This window comes from Scyliorhinus torazame, chromosome 22 (genome assembly GCF_047496885.1).
Source record: "Scyliorhinus torazame isolate Kashiwa2021f chromosome 22, sScyTor2.1, whole genome shotgun sequence".
In the NCBI taxonomy this organism is placed as follows: domain Eukaryota; kingdom Metazoa; phylum Chordata; class Chondrichthyes; order Carcharhiniformes; family Scyliorhinidae; genus Scyliorhinus; species Scyliorhinus torazame.
In genome coordinates, this window is record NC_092728.1 from 6,874,709 (window position 1) to 6,896,979 (window position 22,271).

A 22,271-nucleotide genomic window follows, 5' to 3' on the forward strand; every position below is an offset into this window, starting at 1 on the left:
GGCGGTAACGGGACTCAGGCCGGCGGTAACGGGACTCAGGCCGGCGATAACGGGTCACAGGCCGGCGGTAACGGGACTCAGGCCGGCGGTAACGGGATACAGGCCGGCGGTAACGGGACTCAGGCCGGCGGTAACGGGACTCAGGCCGGCGGTAACGGGACTCAGGCCGGCGGTAACGGGACTCAGGCCGGCGGTAACGGGACTCAGGCCGGCGATAACGGGTCACAGGCCGGCGGTAACGGGACTCAGGCCGGCAGTAACGGGATACAGGCCGGCGGTAACGGGACTCAGGCCGGCGGTAACGGGACTCAGTCCGACGGTAACGGGATACAGGCCGGCGGTAACGGGACTCAGGCCGGCGGTAACGGGACTCAGGCCGGCGGTAACGGGACTCAGGCCGGCGGTAACGGGATACAGGCCGGCGGTAACGGGACTCAGGCCGGCGGTAACGGGACTCAGGCCGGCGGTAACGGGATACAGGCCGGCGGTAACGGGATACAGGCCGGCGGTAACGGGACTCAGCCCGGCGGTAACGGGATACAGGCCGGCGGTAACGGGATACAGGCCGGCGGTAACGGGACTCAGCCCGGCGGTAACGGGACTCAGCCCGGCGGTAACGGGACACAGGCCGGCGGTAACGGGATACAGGCCGGCGGTAACGGGATACAGGCCGGCGGTAACGGGATACAGGCCGGCGGTAACGGGATACAGGCCGGCGGTAACGGGACTCAGGCCGGCGGTAACGGGACTCAGGCCGGCGGTAACGGGATACAGGCCGGCGGTAACGGGATACAGGCCGGCGGTAACGGGACTCAGGCCGGCGGTAACGGGATACAGGCCGGCGGAGCTTAAACTAGAGCCGGAGCTTGTCTTCATTGAGAGACTCTGATCCGTCTCCCAGCTCTCCCTCTGCTCGACCCAGTGTCCCAGTCTCCCCCTGCTCGACCCATCTCCCAGCTCTCCCCATGCTCGACCCAGTGTCCCAGTCTCCCCCTGCTCGACCCAGTGTCCCAGTCTCCCCCTGCTCGACCCAGTGTCCCAGTCTCCCCCTGCTCGACCCAATGTCCCAGCTCTCCCCCTGCTCGACCCAGTGCCCCAGCTCTCCCCCTGCTCGACCCAGTGTCCCAGTCTCCCCCTGCTCGACCCAGTGTCCCAGTTCTCCCCCTGCTCGACCCAGTGTCCCAGTCTCCCCCTGCTCGACCCAGTGCCCCAGTCTCCTCCTGCTCGACCCAATGTCCCAGCTCTCCCCCTGCTCGACCCAGTGTCCCAGCTCTCCCCCTGCTCGACCCAGTGTCCCAGTCTCCCCCTGCTGGACCCAGTGCCCCAGTCTCCTCCTGCTCGACCCAGTGTCCCAGTTCTCCCCCTGCTCGACCCAGTGTCCCAGCTCTCCCCCTGCTCGACCCAGTGTCCCAGTTCTCCCCTTGCTCGACCCACTGTCCCAGCTCTCCCCCTGCTCGACCCAGTGTCCCAGCTCTCCCCCTGCTCGACCCAGTGTCCCAGTTCTCCCCCTGCTCGACCCAGTGTCCCAGCTCTCCTCCTGCTCGACCCAGTGTCCCAGTTCTCCCCCTGCTCGACCCAATGTCCCAGCTCTCCTCCTGCTCGACCCAGTGTCCCAGTTCTCCCCCTGCTCGACCCAGTGTCCCAGCTCTCCCCCTGCTCGACCCAGTGTCCCAGTTCTCCCCCTGCTCGACCCAGTGTCCCAGCTCTCCTCCTGCTCGACCCAGTGTCCCAGTTCTCCCCCTGCTCGACCCAATGTCCCAGCTCTCCCCCTGCTCGACCCAGTGTCCCAGTTCTCCCCCTGCTCGACCCAGTGTCCCAGTCTCCCCCTGCTCGACCCAGTGTCCCAGCTCTCCCCCTGCTCGACCCAGTGTCCCAGACTCCCCCTGCTCAACCCATCTCCCAGCTCTCCCCCTGCTCGACCCAGTGTCCCAGTCTCCCCCTGCTCAACCCAGTGTCCCAATCTCCTCCTGCTCGACCCAGTGTCCCAGTCTCCCCCTGCTCGACCCAGTGTCCCAGCTCTCCCCCTGCTCGACCCAGTGTCCCAATCTCCCCCTGCTCGACCCAGTGTCCCAATCTCCCCCTGCTCGACCCAGTGTCCCAGCTCTCCCCCTGCTCGACCCAGTGTCCCAGCTCTCCCCCTGCTCGACCCAGTGTCCCAGTCTCCCCCTGCTCGACCCAGTGCCCCAGTTTCCCCCTGCTCGACCCAGTGTCCCAGTCTCCCCCTGCTCGACCCAGTGTCCCAGCTCTCCCCCTGCTCGACCCAGTGTCCCAGTCTCCCCTGCTCGACACAGTGTCCCAGCTCTCCCCCTGCTCGACCCAGTGTCCCAGTCTCCCCTGCTCGACACAGTGTCCCAGCTCTCCCCCTGCTCGACCCAGTGTCCCAGTCTCCCCCTGCTCGACCCAGTGTCCCAGTCTCCCTCTTGCTCGACCCAGACTCCCAGCTCTCCCCCTGCTCGACCCAGTGTCCCAGTCTCCCCCTGCTCGACCCAGTGTCCCAGCTCTCCCCCTGCTCGACCCAGTGTCCCAGCTCTCCCCCTGCTCGACCCAGTGTCCCAGTCTCCCCCTGCTCGACCCAATGTCCCAGTCTCCCCCTGCTCGACCCAGTGTCCCAGCTCTCCCCCTGCTCGACCCAGTGTCCCAGTCTCCCCCTGCTCGACCCAATGTCCCAGCTCTCCCCCTGCTCGACCCAGTGTCCCAGCTCTCCCCCTGCTCGACCCAGTGTCCCAGCTCTCCCCCTGCTCGACCCACTTTCCCAGCTCTCCCCTTGCTCGACCCAGTGTCCCAGTCTCCCCCTGCTCGACCCAGTGTCCCTGTCTCCCCCTGCTCGACCCAGTGTCCCAGCTCTCCCCCTGCTCGACCCAGTGTCCCCGTTCTCCCCCTGCTCGACCCAGTGTCCCAGTGTCCCCCTGCTCGACCCAGTGTCCCTGTCTCCCCCTGCTCGACCCAGTGTCCCAGCTCTCCCCCTGCTCGACCCAGTGTCCCAGCTCTCCCCCTGCTCGACCCAGTGTCCCAGTGTCCCCCTGCTCGACCCAGTGTCCCAGTTCTCCCCCTGCTCGACCCAGTGTCCCAGCTCTCCCCCTGCTCGACCCAGTGTCCCAGCTCTCCCCCTGCTCGACCCAGTGTCCCAGTCTCCCCATGCTCGACCCAGTGTCCCAGCTCTCCCCCTGCTCGACCCAGTGTCCCAGCTCTTCCCCTGCTCGACCCGGTGTCCCAGTCTCCCCCTGCTCGACCCAGTGTCCCAGTCTCCCCCTGCTCGACCCAGTGCCCCAGTCTCCCCCTGCTCGACCCAGTGTCCCAGTCTCCCCCTGCTCGACCCAGTGCCCCAGTCTCCCCCTGCTCGACCCACTGTCCCAGCTCTCCCCTTGCTCGACCCAGTGTCCCAGCTCTCCCCCTGCTCGACCCAGTGTCCCAGACTCCCCCTGCTCGACCCAGTGTCCCAGCTCTCCCCCTGCTCGACCCAGTGCCCCAGTTTCCCCCTGCTCGACCCAGTGTCCCAGTCTCCCCCTGCTCGACCCAGTGTCCCAGTCTCCCCCTGCTCGACCCAGTGTCCCAGTCTCCCCATGCTCGACCTAGTGTCCCAGTCTCCCCCTTGCTCGACCCAGTGTCCCAGTCTCCCCTGCTCGACACAGTGTCCCAGCTCTCCCCCTGCTCGGCCCAGTGTCCCAGTCTCCCCCTGCTCGACCCAGTGTCCCAGTCTCCCCCTTGCTCGACCCAGACTCCCAGCTCTCCCCCTGCTCGACCCAGTGTCCCAGTCTCCCCCTGCTCGACCCAGTGTCCCAGCTCTCCCCCTGCTCGACCCAGTGTCCCAGTCTCCCCCTGCTCGACCCAATGTCCCAGCTCTCCCCCTGCTCGACCCAGTGTCCCAGCTCTCCCCCTGCTCGACCCAGTGTCCCAGCTCTCCCCCTGCTCGACCCACTGTCCCAGCTCTCCCCTTGCTCGACCCAGTGTCCAGTCTCCCCCTGCTCGACCCAGTGTCCCTGTCTCCCCCTGCTCGACCCAGTGTCCCAGCTCTCCCCCTGCTCGACCCAGTGGCCCAGCTCTCCCCCTGCTCGACCCAGTGTCCATGCTCTCCCCCTGCTCGACCCAGTGTCCCATTCTCCCCCTGCTCAACCCAGTGTCCCAGCTCTCCCCCTATCGTTCCAGTGTCCCAGCTCTCCCCCTGCTCGACCCAGTGTCCCAATCTCCCCCTGCTCGACTCAGTGTCCCAGTCTCCCCCTTGCTTCACCCAGTGTCCCAGTCTCCCCCCGCTCGACCCAGTGTCCCAGTCTCCCCCTGCTCGACCCAGTGTCCCAGTCTCCCTCTGCTCGACCCAGTGTCCCAGTCTCCCTCTGCTCGACCCAGTGTCCCAGTCTCCCCCTGCTCGACCCAGTGTCCCAGTCTCCCCCTGCTCGACCCAGTGTCCCAGCTCTCCCTCTGCTCGACCCAGTGTCCCAGCTCTCCCCCTGCTCGACCCAGTGACCCAGCTCTCCCCCTGCTCGACCCAGTGTCCCAGTCTCCCCCTGCTCGACCGAGTGTCCCAGTCTCCCCCTGCTCGACCAAGTGTCCCAGCTCTCCCCCTGCTCGTCCCAGTGTCCCAGCTCTCCCCCTGCTCGACCCAGTGTCCCAATCTCCCCCTGCTCGACCCAGTGTCCCAGTCTCCCCCTTGCTTCACCCAGTGTCCCAGCTCTCCCTCTGCTCGACCCAGTGTCCCAGCTCTCCCCCTGCTCGACCCAGTGTCCCAGTCTCCCCCTTCTCGACCCAGTGTCCCAGTCTCCCCCTTCTCGACCCAGTGTCCCAGTCTCCCCCTGCTCGACCCAGTGTCCCAGTCTCCCCCTGCTCGACCCAGTGTCCAAGTCTCCCCCTTGCTCGACCCAGTGTCCCAGTCTCCCCCTTGCTCGACCCAGTGTCCCAGCTATCCCCCTATTTATAAAAAAATTACCCTATGTGCCTGTTTGTGATTATTTTATGCATTTGCAAATGAACGGCATCAACTAACAGAGGGATAAATGAAAATGCAGCGACATAAATCCATCACAGTAAACACGGTCACAATGGAATGTGACAACATCAACATAAAAGAGAAAAGCCGCCAGTCCCCGCGGTGCCCACTGGGTACAGAACAGTCTGGGCAGTGCCAGCGAACACCCCGTGCTCCATTTCCCGGGATCGGCAGTCCGGACAGGCAACGTTAAAGACGCCCGTTGTCTGGAGCTATTCGTGGCCAACTTGGCTACACCAAGGCCCAGGCCCAGAAGGAGGTGCTCGTCCCTCCCTGTGCCACCCCCTCCCTCGTATTGAGTGCTGTGTGTGTGTGAGGGTGTGTGTGAGGGTGTGTGGGTGTGTGTGAGGGTGTGTGTCAGGGTGTATGGGTGGGGGTGTGTGTGAGGGTGTGTGTGAGGGTGTGTGTGAGGGTGTATGGGTGGGGGTGTGTGTGAGGGTGTGTGGGGGTGTGTGTGTGAGGGTGTGTGTGAGGGTGTGTGTGAGGGTATGTGTGAGGGTATGTGGGTGTGTGTGGGTGTGAGGGTGTGTGTGTGGGTGTGTGTGTGGGTGGGTGTGAGGGTGTGTGTGAGGGTGTGTGTGGGTGTGTGTGTATGTGGGTGTGTGTGAGGCTGTGTGTGAGGGTGTATGGGTGGGGGTGTGTGTGAGGGTGTGTGTGGGGGTGTGTGAGGGTGTGTGTGTGGATGTGTGTGTGAGTGTGTGTGTGAGGGTGTGTGTGTGGGTGTGTGTGTGAGGGTGTGTGTGAGGGTGTGTGTGAGGGTATGTGGGTGTGTGTGTGGGTGTGAGGGTGTGTGTGTGGGTGTGTGTGTGAGGGTGTGTGTGAGGGTGTGTGTGGGTGTGTGTGAGGGTGTGTGTGAGGGTATGTGGGTGTGTGTGTGGGTGTGAGGGTGTGTGTGTGGGTGTGTGTGTGAGGGTGTGTGTGAGGGTGTGTGTGGGTGTGTGTGAGGGTGTGTGTGAGGGTATGTGGGTGTGTGTGTGAGGGTGTGTGTGAGGGTGTATGGGTGGGGGTGTGTGTGAGGGTGTGTGAGGGTGTGTGTGAGGGTGTGTGTGTGGATGTGAGTGTGAGGGTGCATGTGAGGGTGTGTGTGGGTGTGTGTGAGGGTGTGTGTGAGGGTGTGTGTGAGGGTGTGTGTGGGGGTGTGTGAGGGTGTGTGTGTGAGTGTGTGTGTGAGGGTGTGTGTGGGTGTGTGTGAGGGTGTGTGTGAGGGTGTGTGTGGGTGTGTGTGAGGGTGTGTGTGGGTGTGTGTGTGAGGATGTGTGTGAGGGTGTGTGTGAGGGTGTGTGTGGGTGTGTGTGTGAGGGTGTGTGTGAGGGTGTGTGTGGGGGTGTGTGTGGATGTGTGTGTGAGTGTGTGTGTGAGGGTGTGTGGGTGTGTGTGAGGGTGTGTGTGAGGGTGTGTGTGAGGGTGTGTGTGAGGGTGTGTGTGGGTGTGTGTGTGAGGGTGTGTGTGAGGGTGTGTGTGGGGGTGTGAGGGTGTGTGTGTGGATGTGTGTGTGAGTGTGTGTGTGAGGGTGTGTGTGGGTGTGTGTGAGGGTGTGTGTGAGGGTATGTGGGTGTGTGTGTGGGTGTGAGGGTGTGTGTGTGGGTGTGTGTGAGGGTGTATGGGTGGGGGGGGTGTGAGTGTGTGTGTGAGGGTGTGTGTGGGGGTGTGTGAGGGTGTGTGTGTGGGTGTGTGTGTGAGTGTGTGTGTGAGGGTGTGTGTGGGTGTGTGTGAGGGTGTGTGTGAGGGTATGTGGGTGTGTGTGTGGGTGTGAGGGTGTGTGTGTGGGTGTGTGTACATGATTGAATTAACCTGCGGGAAGGTCAATTAACGTATATCTCCCTCGTCCCCGCCCCCTGAGAAGCGTTTGGGGTAAATCTCCCTCCTCCGCACCCTCCCCTCTCTCCAAAGCCTCCACATTCTTCCTGAAAGTGCGGAGCGCCAGAATTCGACACAGTAGCTCCACTTGCCTGGATGAGCGCGGCTCCAACACTCGAGCAGCTCGACACCATCCAGGACAAAGCAGCCCCGCTTGATCGACACCCCATCCACACACATTCACTCCCTCCCCCACCGACGCACAGAGGCAGCCGTGTGTACCGTCTACAAGATGCACTGCAGCAACTCACCAAGGCCCCTTAGGCAGCACCTCCCAAACCCACGGCCTCTACCATCGAGAAGGGCAAGAGCAGCAGATACATGGGACCCCCACCACCTGGAGGTTCCCCTCCGAGCCCCTCACCATGTGTTACCACCGTCACTGCTTTGTGTCTGTCCATCGTCCTCACCCTCTATTATTGTATCGGTGATTTGCGACTGTCCTTCACACCCTTCCCACTGAGTCACTCTACGTCCCTCCGTACTGAACTGTATCCGCCACCTCTCTGCCCATGTCAGGTCACGTTTGTGCGACTCGACCGTGAGCTGCGCGTCCCGCCCCTCCCCCGAGGTTCCCGTTAACCCCCATTGCAGCGGAATCCACCTTCACCGACCTGGTCATAGTATTTGCTGATGTATTTGTAGAGTTCGTGCAGAGCGACAGTGCTGTTCAGGGCGGGGCCGCAGTTCTAAGAGAAGGAGCAGATAAATAACATTTAATCTAAACTTTGATCCGCCTCAGCAGCTTCCCCAATGAGCATCTGTTACACAGGAACAGGAGGAGGCCCATTCAGCCCCTCTCCAGCCTGTTACACAGGAACAGGAGGAGCCCATTCAGCCCCTCTCCAGCCTGTTACACAGGAACAGGAGGAGCCCATTCAGCCCCTCTCCAGCCTGTTACACAGGAACAGGAGGAGGCCCATTCAGCCCCTCTCCAGCCTGTTACACAGGAACAGGAGGAGCCCATTCAGCCCCTCTCCAGTCTGTTACACAGGAACAGGAGGAGGCCCATTCAGCCCCTCTCCAGCCTGTTACACAGGAACAGGAGGAGGCCCATTCAGCCCCTCTCCAGCCTGTTACACAGGAACAGGGGGAGGCTCATTCAGCCCCTCTCCAGCCTGTTACACAGGAACAGGAGGAGGCCCATTCAGCCCCTCTCCAGCCTGTTACACAGGAACAGGAGGAGGCCCATTCAGCCCCTCTCCAGCCTGTTACACAGGAACAGGAGGCCCATTCAGCCCCTCTCCAGCCTGTTACACAGGAACAGGAGGCCCATTCAGCCCCTCTCCAGCCTGTTAAACAGGAACAGGAGGAGGCCCATTCAGCACCTCTCCAGCCTGTTACACAGGAACAGGAGGAGGCCAATTCAGCCCCTCTCCAGCCTGTTACACAGGAACAGGAGGCCCATTCAGCCCCTCTCCAGCCTGTTACACAGGAACAGGAGGCCCATTCAGCCCCTCTCCAGCCTGTTAAACAGGAACAGGAGGAGGCCCATTCAGCCCCTCTCCAGCCTGTTACACAGGAACAGGAGGAGGCCAATTCAGCCCCTCTCCAGCCTGTTACACAGGAACAGGAGGAGGCCCATTCAGCCCCTCTCCAGCCTGTTACACAGGAACAGGAGGCCCATTCAGCCCCTCTCCAGCCTGTTACACAGGAACAGGAGGCCCATTCAGCCCCTCTCCTCCAGCCTGTTACACAGAAACAGGAGGAGGCCCATTCAGCCCCTCTCCAGCCTGTTACACAGGAACAGGAGGCCCATTCAGCCCCTCTCGAGCCTGTTAAACAGGAACAGGAGGAGGCCCATTCAGCCCCTCTCCAGCCTGTTACTCAGGAACAGGAGGAGGCCCATTCAGCCCCTCTCCAGCCTGTTACACAGGAACAGGAGGAGGCCCATTCAGCCCCTCTCCAGCCTGTTACACAGGAACAGGAGGAGGCCCATTCAGCCCCTCTCCAGCCTGTTACACAGGAACAGGAGGAGGCCCATTCAGCCCCTCTCCAGCCTGTTACACAGGAACAGGAGGCCCATTCAGCCCCTCTCCAGCCTGTTACACAGGAACAGGAGGAGGCCCATTCAGCCCCTCTCCAGCCTGTTACACAGGAACAGGAGGAGGCCCATTCAGCCCCTCTCCAGCCTGTTACACAGGAACAGGAGGAGGCCCATTCAGCCCCTCTCCAGCCTGTTACACAGGAACAGGAGGAGGCCCATTCAGCCCCTCTCCAGCCTGTTACACAGGAACAGGAGGAGGCCCATTCAGCCCCTCTCCAGCCTGTTACACAGGAACAGGAGGCCCATTCAGCCCCTCTCGAGCCTGTTAAACAGGAACAGGAGGAGGCCCATTCAGCCCCTCTCCAGCCTGTTACACAGGAACAGGAGGAGGCCCATTCAGCCCCTCTCCAGCCTGTTACATAGGAACAGGAGGAGGCCCATTCAGCCCCTCTCCATCCTGTTACACAGCAACAGGAGGAAGCCATTCAGCCCCTCTCCAGTCTGTAGCACAGGAACAGGAGGAGGCCCATTCAGCCCCTTTCCAGCCTGTTACACAGGAACAGGAGGAGGCCCATTCAGCCCCTCTCCAGTCTGTTACACAGGAACAGGGGGTGGCCCATTCAGCCCCTCTCCAGCCTGTTACACAGGAACAGGAGGAGGCCCATTCAGTCCCTCTCCAGCCTGTTACACAGGAACAGGAGGAGGCCCATTCAGCCCCTTTCCAGCCTGTTACTCAGGAACAGGAGGGGGCCCATTCAGCCCCTCTCCAGCCTGTTACACAGAAACAGGAGGAGGCCCATTCAGCCCCTCTCCAGTCTGTTACACAGGAACAGGGGGTGGCTCATTCAGCCCCTCTCGAGCCTGTTACACAGGAGGCCCATTCAGCCCCTCTTTTGCCTGTTACACAGGAACAGGAGGCCCATTCAGCCCCTCTCCAGCCTGTTACACAGGAACAGGAGGAGGCCCATTCAGCCCCTCTCCAGCCTGTTACACAGGAACAGGAGGAGGCCCATTCAGCCCCTCTCCAGCCTGCTACACAGGAACAGGAGGAGGCCCATTCAGCCCCTCTCCAGCCTGTTACACAGGAACAGGAGGAGGCCCATTCAGCCCCTCTCCAGCCTGTTACACAGGAACAGGAGGAGGCCCATTCAGCCCCTCTCCAGCCTGTTACACAGGAACAGGAGGAGGCCCATTCAGCCCCTCTCCAGCCTGTTACACAGGAACAGGAGGCCCATTCAGCCCCTCTCGAGCCTGTTAAACAGGAACAGGAGGAGGCCCATTCAGCCCCTCTCCAGCCTGTTACACAGGAACAGGAGGAGGCCCATTCAGCCCCTCTCCAGCCTGTTACACAGGAACAGGAGGAGGCCCATTCAGCCCCTCTCCATCCTGTTACACAGGAACAGGAGGAAGCCATTCAGCCCCTCTCCAGTCTGTTACACAGGAACAGGAGGAAGCCATTCAGCCCCTCTCCAGCCTGTTACCCAGGAACAGGAGGGGGCCCATTCAGCCCCTCTCCAGCCTGTTACACAGGAACAGGAGGAGACCCATTCAGCCCCTCTCCAGCCTGTTACACAGGAACAGGAGGAGACCCATTCAGCCCCTCTCCAGCCTGTTACACAGGAACAGGAGGAGGCCCATTCAGCCCCTTTCCAGCCTGTTACACAGGAACAGGAGGAGACCCATTCAGCCCCTCTCCAGTCTGTTACACAGGAACAGGAGGAGGCCATTCAGCCCCTCTCCAGTCTGTTACACAGGAACAGGAGGAGACCCATTCAGCCCCTCTCCAGTCTGTTACACAGGAACAGGTTGAGGCCCATTCAGCCCCTCTCCAGCCTGTTACACAGGAACAGGAGGAGGCCCATTCAGCCCCTTTCCAGCCTGTTACACAGGAACAGGAGGAGGCCCATTCAGTCCCTCTCCAGCCTGTTACACAGGAACAGGAGGAGACCCATTCAGCCCCTCTCCAGCCTGTTACCCAGGAACAGGAGGAGACCCATTCAGCCCCTCTCCAGCCTGTTACACAGGAACAGGAGGAGACCCATTCAGCCCCTCTCCAGCCTGTTACACAGGAACAGGAGGAGGCCCATTCAGCCCCTCTCCAGCCTGTTACACAGGAACAGGAGGAGGCCCATTCAGCCCCTCTCCAGCCTGCTACACAGGAACAGGAGGAGGCCCATTCAGCCCCTCTCCAGCCTGTTACACAGGAACAGGAGGAGGCCCATTCAGCCCCTCTCCAGCCTGTTACACAGGAACAGGAGGAGGCCCATTCAGCCCCTCTCCAGCCTGTTACACAGGAACAGGAGGAGGCCCATTCAGCCCCTCTCCAGCCTGTTACACAGGAACAGGAGGCCCATTCAGCCCCTCTCGAGCCTGTTAAACAGGAACAGGAGGAGGCCCATTCAGCCCCTCTCCAGCCTGTTACACAGGAACAGGAGGAGGCCCATTCAGCCCCTCTCCAGCCTGTTACACAGGAACAGGAGGAGGCCCATTCAGCCCCTCTCCATCCTGTTACACAGGAACAGGAGGAAGCCATTCAGCCCCTCTCCAGTCTGTTACACAGGAACAGGAGGAAGCCATTCAGCCCCTCTCCAGCCTGTTACCCAGGAACAGGAGGGTGCCCATTCAGCCCCTCTCCAGCCTGTTACACAGGAACAGGAGGAGACCCATTCAGCCCCTCTCCAGCCTGTTACACAGGAACAGGAGGAGACCCATTCAGCCCCTCTCCAGCCTGTTACACAGGAACAGGAGGAGGCCCATTCAGCCCCTTTCCAGCCTGTTACACAGGAACAGGAGGAGACCCATTCAGCCCCTCTCCAGTCTGTTACACAGGAACAGGAGGAGGCCATTCAGCCCCTCTTCAGTCTGTTACACAGGAACAGGAGGAGACCCATTCAGCCCCTCTCCAGTCTGTTACACAGGAACAGGTTGAGGCCCATTCAGCCCCTCTCCAGCCTGTTACACAGGAACAGGAGGAGGCCCATTCAGCCCCTTTCCAGCCTGTTACACAGGAACAGGAGGAGGCCCATTCAGTCCCTCTCCAGCCTGTTACACAGGAACAGGAGGAGACCCATTCAGCCCCTCTCCAGCCTGTTACCCAGGAACAGGAGGAGACCCATTCAGCCCCTCTCCAGCCTGTTACACAGGAACAGGAGGAGACCCATTCAGCCCCTCTCCAGCCTGTTACACAGGAACAGGAGGGGGCCCATTCAGCCCCTCTCCAGCCTGTTACACAGGAACAGGAGGAGACCCATTCAGCCCCTCTCCAGCCTGTTACACAGGAACAGGAGGAGGCCATTCAGCCCCTCTCCAGCCTGTTACACAGGAACAGGAGGCCCATTCAGCCCCTCTCCAGCCTGTTAAACAGGAACAGGAGGAGGCCCATTCAGCCCCTCTCCAGCCTGTTACACAGGAACAGGAGGAGGCCAATTCAGCCCCTCTCCAGCCTGTTACACAGGAACAGGAGGAGGCCCATTCAGCCCCTCTCCAGCCTGTTACACAGGAACAGGAGGAGGCCCATTCAGCCCCTCTCCAGCCTGTTACACAGGAACAGGAGGAGGCCCATTCAGCCCCTCTCCAGCCTGTTACACAGGAACAGGAGGAGGCCCATTCAGCCCCTCTCCAGCCTGTTACACAGGAACAGGAGGAGGCCCATTCAGCCCCTCTCCAGCCTGTTACACAGGAACAGGAGGAGGCCCATTCAGCCCCTCTCCAGCCTGTTACACAGGAACAGGAGGCCCATTCAGCCCCTCTCGAGCCTGTTAAACAGGAACAGGAGGAGGCCCATTCAGCCCCTCTCCAGCCTGTTACTCAGGAACAGGAGGAGGCCCATTCAGCCCCTCTCCAGCCTGTTACACAGGAACAGGAGGAGGCCCATTCAGCCCCTCTCCAGCCTGTTACACAGGAACAGGAGGAGGCCCATTCAGCCCCTCTCCAGCCTGTTACACAGGAACAGGAGGAGGCCCATTCAGCCCCTCTCCAGCCTGTTACACAGGAACAGGAGGCCCATTCAGCCCCTCTCCAGCCTGTTACACAGGAACAGGATGAGGCCCATTCAGCCCCTCTCCAGCCTGTTACACAGGAACAGGAGGAGGCCCATTCAGCCCCTCTCCAGCCTGTTACACAGGAACAGGAGGAGGCCCATTCAGCCCCTCTCCAGCCTGTTACACAGGAACAGGAGGAGGCCCATTCAGCCCCTCTCCAGCCTGTTACACAGGAACAGGAGGAGGCCCATTCAGCCCCTCTCCAGCCTGTTACACAGGAACAGGAGGCCCATTCAGCCCCTCTCGAGCCTGTTAAACAGGAACAGGAGGAGGCCCATTCAGCCCCTCTCCAGCCTGTTACACAGGAACAGGAGGAGGCCCATTCAGCCCCTCTCCAGCCTGTTACATAGGAACAGGAGGAGGCCCATTCAGCCCCTCTCCATCCTGTTACACAGCAACAGGAGGAAGCCATTCAGCCCCTCTCCAGTCTGTAGCACAGGAACAGGAGGAGGCCCATTCAGCCCCTTTCCAGCCTGTTACACAGGAACAGGAGGAGGCCCATTCAGCCCCTCTCCAGTCTGTTACACAGGAACAGGGGGTGGCCCATTCAGCCCCTCTCCAGCCTGTTACACAGGAACAGGAGGAGGCCCATTCAGTCCCTCTCCAGCCTGTTACACAGGAACAGGAGGAGGCCCATTCAGCCCCTTTCCAGCCTGTTACTCAGGAACAGGAGGGGGCCCATTCAGCCCCTCTCCAGCCTGTTACACAGAAACAGGAGGAGGCCCATTCAGCCCCTCTCCAGTCTGTTACACAGGAACAGGGGGTGGCTCATTCAGCCCCTCTCCAGCCTGTTACACAGGAGGCCCATTCAGCCCCTCTTTTGCCTGTTACACAGGAACAGGAGGCCCATTCAGCCCCTCTCCAGCCTGTTACACAGGAACAGGAGGAGGCCCATTCAGCCCCTCTCCAGCCTGTTACACAGGAACAGGAGGAGGCCCATTCAGCCCCTCTCCAGCCTGCTACACAGGAACAGGAGGAGGCCCATTCAGCCCCTCTCCAGCCTGTTACACAGGAACAGGAGGAGGCCCATTCAGCCCCTCTCCAGCCTGTTACACAGGAACAGGAGGAGGCCCATTCAGCCCCTCTCCAGCCTGTTACACAGGAACAGGAGGAGGCCCATTCAGCCCCTCTCCAGCCTGTTACACAGGAACAGGAGGCCCATTCAGCCCCTCTCGAGCCTGTTAAACAGGAACAGGAGGAGGCCCATTCAGCCCCTCTCCAGCCTGTTACACAGGAACAGGAGGAGGCCCATTCAGCCCCTCTCCAGCCTGTTACACAGGAACAGGAGGAGGCCCATTCAGCCCCTCTCCATCCTGTTACACAGGAACAGGAGGAAGCCATTCAGCCCCTCTCCAGTCTGTTACACAGGAACAGGAGGAAGCCATTCAGCCCCTCTCCAGCCTGTTACCCAGGAACAGGAGGGGGCCCATTCAGCCCCTCTCCAGCCTGTTACACAGGAACAGGAGGAGACCCATTCAGCCCCTCTCCAGCCTGTTACACAGGAACAGGAGGAGACCCATTCAGCCCCTCTCCAGCCTGTTACACAGGAACAGGAGGAGGCCCATTCAGCCCCTTTCCAGCCTGTTACACAGGAACAGGAGGAGACCCATTCAGCCCCTCTCCAGTCTGTTACACAGGAACAGGAGGAGGCCATTCAGCCCCTCTCCAGTCTGTTACACAGGAACAGGAGGAGACCCATTCAGCCCCTCTCCAGTCTGTTACACAGGAACAGGTTGAGGCCCATTCAGCCCCTCTCCAGCCTGTTACACAGGAACAGGAGGAGGCCCATTCAGCCCCTTTCCAGCCTGTTACACAGGAACAGGAGGAGGCCCATTCAGTCCCTCTCCAGCCTGTTACACAGGAACAGGAGGAGACCCATTCAGCCCCTCTCCAGCCTGTTACCCAGGAACAGGAGGAGACCCATTCAGCCCCTCTCCAGCCTGTTACACAGGAACAGGAGGAGACCCATTCAGCCCCTCTCCAGCCTGTTACACAGGAACAGGAGGAGGCCCATTCAGCCCCTCTCCAGCCTGTTACACAGGAACAGGAGGAGGCCCATTCAGCCCCTCTCCAGCCTGCTACACAGGAACAGGAGGAGGCCCATTCAGCCCCTCTCCAGCCTGTTACACAGGAACAGGAGGAGGCCCATTCAGCCCCTCTCCAGCCTGTTACACAGGAACAGGAGGAGGCCCATTCAGCCCCTCTCCAGCCTGTTACACAGGAACAGGAGGAGGCCCATTCAGCCCCTCTCCAGCCTGTTACACAGGAACAGGAGGCCCATTCAGCCCCTCTCGAGCCTGTTAAACAGGAACAGGAGGAGGCCCATTCAGCCCCTCTCCAGCCTGTTACACAGGAACAGGAGGAGGCCCATTCAGCCCCTCTCCAGCCTGTTACACAGGAACAGGAGGAGGCCCATTCAGCCCCTCTCCATCCTGTTACACAGGAACAGGAGGAAGCCATTCAGCCCCTCTCCAGTCTGTTACACAGGAACAGGAGGAAGCCATTCAGCCCCTCTCCAGCCTGTTACCCAGGAACAGGAGGGGGCCCATTCAGCCCCTCTCCAGCCTGTTACACAGGAACAGGAGGAGACCCATTCAGCCCCTCTCCAGCCTGTTACACAGGAACAGGAGGAGACCCATTCAGCCCCTCTCCAGCCTGTTACACAGGAACAGGAGGAGGCCCATTCAGCCCCTTTCCAGCCTGTTACACAGGAACAGGAGGAGACCCATTCAGCCCCTCTCCAGTCTGTTACACAGGAACAGGAGGAGGCCATTCAGCCCCTCTCCAGTCTGTTACACAGGAACAGGAGGAGACCCATTCAGCCCCTCTCCAGTCTGTTACACAGGAACAGGTTGAGGCCCATTCAGCCCCTCTCCAGCCTGTTACACAGGAACAGGAGGAGGCCCATTCAGCCCCTTTCCAGCCTGTTACACAGGAACAGGAGGAGGCCCATTCAGTCCCTCTCCAGCCTGTTACACAGGAACAGGAGGAGACCCATTCAGCCCCTCTCCAGCCTGTTACCCAGGAACAGGAGGAGACCCATTCAGCCCCTCTCCAGCCTGTTACACAGGAACAGGAGGAGACCCATTCAGCCCCTCTCCAGCCTGTTACACAGGAACAGGAGGGGGCCCATTCAGCCCCTCTCCAGCCTGTTACACAGGAACAGGAGGAGACCCATTCAGCCCCTCTCCAGCCTGTTACACAGGAACAGGAGGAGGCCATTCAGCCCCTCTCCAGCCTGTTACACAGGAACAGGAGGCCCATTCAGCCCCTCTCCAGCCTGTTACACAGGAACAGGAGGAGGCCCATTCAGCCACTCTCCAGTCTGTTACACAGGAACAGCAGGAGGCCATTCAGCCCCTCTCCAGCCTGTTACACAGGAACAGGAGGAGGCCCATTCAGCCCCTCTCCAGCCTGTTACACAGGAACAGGAGGGGGCCCATTCAGCCCCTCTCCAGTCTGTTACACAGGAACAGGAGGATCCCCATTCAGCCACTCTCCAGTCTGTTACACAGGAACAGCAGGAGGCCATTCAGCCCCTCTCCAGCCTGTTACACAGGAACAGGAGGAGGCCCATTCAGCCCCTCTCCAGTCTGTTACACAGGAACAGGAGGATCCCCATTCAGCCACTCTCCAGTCTGTTACACAGGAACAGCAGGAGGCCATTCAGCCCCTCTCCAGCCTGTTACACAGGAACAGGAGGAGGCCCATTCAGCCACTCTCCAGTCTGTTACACAGGAACAGCAGGAGGCCATTCAGCCCCTCTCTCTTGAGACTGTTCCTTCATTCCTTCAGTTCACAGCTGATCCGTGTGTTAACTCCACTGTCCCAGCATATTTCCGTAAATAATAATATCCCCTTGACTCAACATAAATCTGTCACTCTCAGTTCTGAAATGTCCCAATTGACCCCTCCCCACAGTATATTGTGGGGGGAAGGGGCGGGATTCTCTGACCCCCCCGCCGGGCGTGAATCCCGCCCCCACTGGTTGCCGAATTCTCTGGCACTGGATATTCGGCTGGGGTGGGAATCGCGCCGCGCCGGTTGGCGGGCCCCCCCCCCGGCCATTCTCCGGCCCGCGATGGGCCGAAGTCCCGCTGCTGGAATGCCTGTCCCGCCGGCGAGAATCAAACCACCTCTCTTACCGGCGGGACAAGGCGGCGCGGGCGGGCTCCGGGGTCCTGGGGGGGGCGCGGGGCGATCTGGCCCCGGGGGGGGGTGCCCCCACGGTGGCCTGGCCCGCGATCGGGGCCCACCGATCCGCAGGCGGGCCTGTGCTGTGGGGGCACGCTTTTCCTTCCGCCTTCGCCACGGTCTCCACCATGGCGGAGGCGGAAGAGACTCCCTCCACTGCGCATGCGTGGGAAACTGTCAGCGGCCCCTGACGCTCCCGCGCATGCGCCGCCCGGAGATGTCATTTCCGCAGCAGCTGGCGGGGCACCAAAGGCCTTTCCCCCCAGCTGGCGGGGCGGAAATCAGTCCGGCGCGGGCCTAGCCCCTCACGGTGAGGGCTCGGCCCGTCAAGATCCGGAGGATTCCGCACCTTTGGGGCGGCAAATGCCGGACTGATTCGCGCCGTTTTTGGCGCCGGTCGGCGGACATCACGCCGAAGGTTTCCGGATCCTCGTCCTTTAACCCTTTGACCTGTGGGATGCTGGGTACTCACCGCAGAGAGCTCCGTCAAGGCCGAGTTCATTTCCTGGTAGTTTGCAGACGGCATCTGTCGGATATCCGCATAATACCTGAAAACAGAGAGCATTATTCAGCAGCTGTCCAGCCCCGTTCACCCCCCTCAGAGTGACCACCAGCCCCTCACAGACACGCCTGCGCGATGTAGGAAACGTCCCTGACAATCGGCGCACAGCAGGATCCCACAACAGCATCGTGATAACGACCGGCATTGTCTGATCCCAGTGATGTCGAATGAGGGATAAATATTGACCCCAGGTCACAGGGAATTGGGGGGGGGGGGGGGGGAGGCGCGAAGAGAACTGCGGCGCTCCCTCAGTACTGACCCTCTGACAGTGCAGCACTCCCTCAGTACTGACCCTCTGACAGTCCAGCACTCCCTCAGTACTGACCGTCTGACAGTGCGGCACTCCCTCAGTACTGACCCTCTGACAGTGCGGCTCTCCCTCAGTACTGACCCTCTGACAGTGCGACACTCCCTCAGTACTGACCCTCTGACAGTGCAGCACTCCCTCAGTACTGACCCTCTGACAGTGCAGCACTCCCTCAGTACTGACCCTCTGACAGTGCGGCACTCCCTCAGCACTGACTCTCTGACAGTGCAGCACTCCCTCAGTACTGACCCTCTGACAGTGCGGCGCTCCCTCAGTACTGACCCTCTGACAGTGCGGCGCTCCCTCAGTACTGACCCTCTGACAGTGCGGCACTCCCTCAGTACTGACCCTCTGACAATGCGGCGCACCCTCAGTACTGACCCTCTGACAGTGCGGCACTCCCTCAGTACTGACCCACTGACAGTGCGGCACTCCCTCAGTACTGACCCACTGACAGTGCGGCACTCCCTCAGTACTGACCCTCTGACAATGCGGCGCTCCCTCAGTACTGACCCTCTGACAGTGCGGCACTCCCTCAGTACTGACCCTCTGACAGTGCAGCACTCCCTCAGTACTGACCCTCTGACAGTGCAGCACTCCCTCAGCACTGACTCTCTGACAGTGCGGCGCTCCCTCAGTACTGACCCTCTGACAGTGCGGCACTCCCTCAGTACTGACCCTCTGACAATGCGGCACTCCCTCAGTACTGACCCTCTGACAGTGCAGCACTCCCTCAGCACTGACTCTCTGACAGTGCGGCACTCCCTCAGTACTGACTCTCTGACAGTGCGGCACTCGCTCAGCACTGACCCTCTGACAGTGCGGCACTCCCTCAGTACTGACCCTCTGACAGTGCGGCACTCCCTCAGTACTGACCCTCTGACAGTGCAGCACTCCCTCAGTACTGACCCTCTGACAGTGCGGCGCTCCCTCAGTACTGACCCTCTGACAGTGCGGCACTCCCTCAGTACTGACCCTCTGACAGTGCGGCACTCCCTCAGCACTGACCCTCTGACAGTGCGGCACTCGCTCAGTACTGACCCTCTGACAGTGCGGCACTCCCTCAGTACTGACCCTCTGACAGTGCAGAACTCCCTCAGTACTGACCCTCTGACAGTGCAGAACTCCCTCAGTACTGACCCTCTGACAGTGCAGCACTCCCTCAGTACTGACCCTCTGACAGTGCGGCACTCCCTCAGTACTGACCCTCTGACAGTGCGGCACTCCCTCAGTACTGACCCTCTGACAGTGCAGCACTCCCTCAGTACTGACCCTCTGACAGTGCAGCACTCCCTCAGTACTGACCCTCTGACAGTGCGGCACTCCCTCAGTACTGACCCTCTGACAGTGCAGCACTCCCTCAGTACTGACCCTCTGACAGTGCGGCACTCCCTCAGTACTGACCCTCTGACAGTGCGGCACTCCCTCAGTACTGACCTTCACACAGTGCGGCACTCCCTCAGTACTGACCTTCACACAGTGCGGCACTCCCTCAGTACTGACCCTCTGACAGTGCGGCACTCCCTCAGTACTGACCCTCTGACAGTGCGGCGCTCCCTCAGTACTGACCCTCTGACAGTGCGGCACTCCCTCAGTACTGACCCTCTGACAGTGCGGCACTCCCTCAGTACTGACCCTCTGACAGTGCGGCACTCCCTCAGCACTGACCCTCTGACAGTGCGGCGCTCTCTCAGTACTGACCCTCTGACAGTGCGGCACTCCCTCAGTACTGACCCTCTGACAGTGCGGCACTCCCTCAGTACTGACCCTCTGACAGTGCGGCACTCCCTCAGTACTGACCCTCTGACAGTGCGGCGCTCCCTCAGTACTGACCCTCTGACAGTGCGGCACTCCCTCAGTACTGACCCTCTGACAGTGCGGCACTCCCTCAGTACTGACCCTCTGACAGTGCGGCACTCCCTCAGCACTGACCCTCTGACAGTGCGGCGCTCTCTCAGTACTGACCCTCTGACAGTGCAGCATTCCCTCAGTACTGACCCTCTGACAGTGCGGCACTCCCTCAGTACTGACCCTCTGACAGTGCGGCACTCCCTCAGTACTGACCCTCTGACAGTGCGGCACTCCCTCAGTACTGACCCTCTGACAGTGCAGCACTCCCTCAGTACTGACCCTCTGACAGTGCGGCACTCCCTCAGTACTGACCCTCTGACAGTGCTGCACTCCCTCAGTACTGACCCTCTGACAGTGCGGCGCTCCCTCAGTACTGACCCTCTGACAGTGCGGCGCTCCCTCAGTACTGACCCCTCTGACAGTGCGGCACTCCCTCAGTACTGACCCTCTGACAGTGCGGCACTCCCTCAGTACTGACCCTCTGACAGTGCGGCGCTCCCTCAGTACTGACCCTCTGACAGTGCGGCACTCCCTCAGTACTGACCCTCTGACAGTGCGGCACTCCCTCAGTACTGACCCTCTGACAGTGCGGCGCTCCCTCAGTACTGACCCCTCTGACAGTGCGGCACTCCCTCAGTACTGACCCTCTGACAGTGCAGCACTCCCTCAGTACTGACCCTCTGACAGTGCAGCACTCCCTCAGTACTGACCCTCTGACAGTGCAGCACTCCCTCAGTACTGACCCCTCTGACAGTGCGGCGCTCCCTCAGTACTGACCCTCTGACAGTGCGGCGCTCCCTCAGTACTGACCCTCTGACAGTGCAGCACTCCCTCAGTACTGACTCTCTGACAGTGCGGCACTCCCTCAGTACTGACCCTCAGACAGTGCGGCACTCCCTCAGTACTGACCCTCTGACAGTGCGGCGCTCCCTCAGTACTGACCCTCTGACAGTGCGGCACTCCCTCAGTACTGACCCTCTGACAGTGCGGCACTCCCTCAGTACTGACCCTCTGACAGTGCGGCGCTCCCTCAGTACTGACCCCTCTGACAGTGCGGCACTCCCTCAGTACTGACCCTCTGACAGTGCAGCACTCCCTCAGTACTGACCCTCTGACAGTGCGGCACTCCCTCAGTACTGACCCTCTGACAGTGCAGCACTCCCTCAGTACTGACCCCTCTGACAGTGCGGCGCTCCCTCAGTACTGACCCTCTGACAGTGCGGCGCTCCCTCAGTACTGACGCTCTGACAGTGCAGCACTCCCTCAGTACTGACTCTCTGACAGTGCGGCACTCCCTCAGTACTGACCCTCTGACAGTGCGGCGCTCACTCAGTACTGACCCTCTGACAGTGCGGCGCTCACTCAGTACTGACCCTCTGACAGTGCGGCGCTCCCTCAGTACTGACCCTCTGACAGTGCAGCACTCCCTCAGTACTGACCCTCTGACAGTGCGGCACTCCCTCAGTACTGACCCTCTGACAGTGCGGCACTCCCTCAGTACTGACCCTCTGACAGTGCGGCACTCCCTCAGTACTGACCCTCTGACAGTGCAGCACTCCCTCAGTACTGACCCTCTGACAGTGCGGCACTCCCTCAGTACTGACCCTGTGACAGTGCGGCACTCCCTCAGTACTGACCCTGTGACAGTGCGGCACTCCCTCAGTACTGACCCTCTGACAGTGCGGCACTCCCTCAGTACTGACCCTCTGACAGTGCGGCACTCCCTCAGTACTGACCCTCTGACAGTGCGGCACTCCCTCAGTACTGACCCTCTGACAGTGCGGCACTCCCACAGCACTGACCCTCTGACAGTGCAGCACTCCCTCAGTACTGACCCTCTGACAGTGCGGCACTCCCTCAGTACTGACCCTCTGACAATGCGGCACTCCCTCAGTACTGACCCTCTGACAGTGCGGCACTCCCTCAGTACTGACCCTCTGACAATGCGGCACTCCCTCAGTACTGACCCTCTGACAGTGCAGCACTCCCGCAGTACTGACCCTCTGACAGTGCAGCACTCCCTCAGTACTGACCCTCTGACAGTGCGGCACTCCCTCAGTACTGACCCTCTGACAATGCGGCACTCCCTCAGTACTGACCCTCTGACAGTGCAGCACTCCCTCAGCACTGACTCTCTGACAGTGCGGCACTCCCTCAGTACTGACTCTCTGACAGTGCGGCACTCGCTCAGCACTGACCCTCTGACAGTGCAGCACTCCCTCAGTACTGACCCTCTGACAGTGCGGCACTCCCTCAGTACTGACCCTCTGACAGTGCAGCACTCCCTCAGTACTGACCCTCTGACAGTGCGGCACTCCCTCAGTACTGACCCTCTGACAGTGCGGCACTCCCTCAGTACTGACCCCCTGACAGTGCAGCACTCCCTCAGCACTGACCCTCTGACAGTGCGGCACTCCCTCAGTACTGACCCTCTGACAGTGCGGCACTCCCTCAGTACTGACCCTCTGACAGTGCGGCACTCCCTCAGCACTGAC

At 60.8% G+C, this 22,271-nt stretch overlaps 1 protein-coding gene across 1 annotated transcript in view; it reads right to left on the reverse strand.

Annotated features, from left to right (window-relative positions):
- Positions 1-22,271, reverse strand: part of LOC140398890 (plexin-B1-like) — a 124,703-nt gene that overhangs the window by 34,222 nt on the left and 68,210 nt on the right. Inside the window, exons 16-17 of the mRNA XM_072487843.1 lie at positions 17,529-17,604; positions 7,450-7,524 (exon numbers count right to left, since the gene is read on the reverse strand). Coding sequence (XP_072343944.1) covers positions 7,450-7,524; positions 17,529-17,604 — 151 coding nt within the window. The remainder of the gene's footprint in view (positions 1-7,449; positions 7,525-17,528; positions 17,605-22,271) is intronic.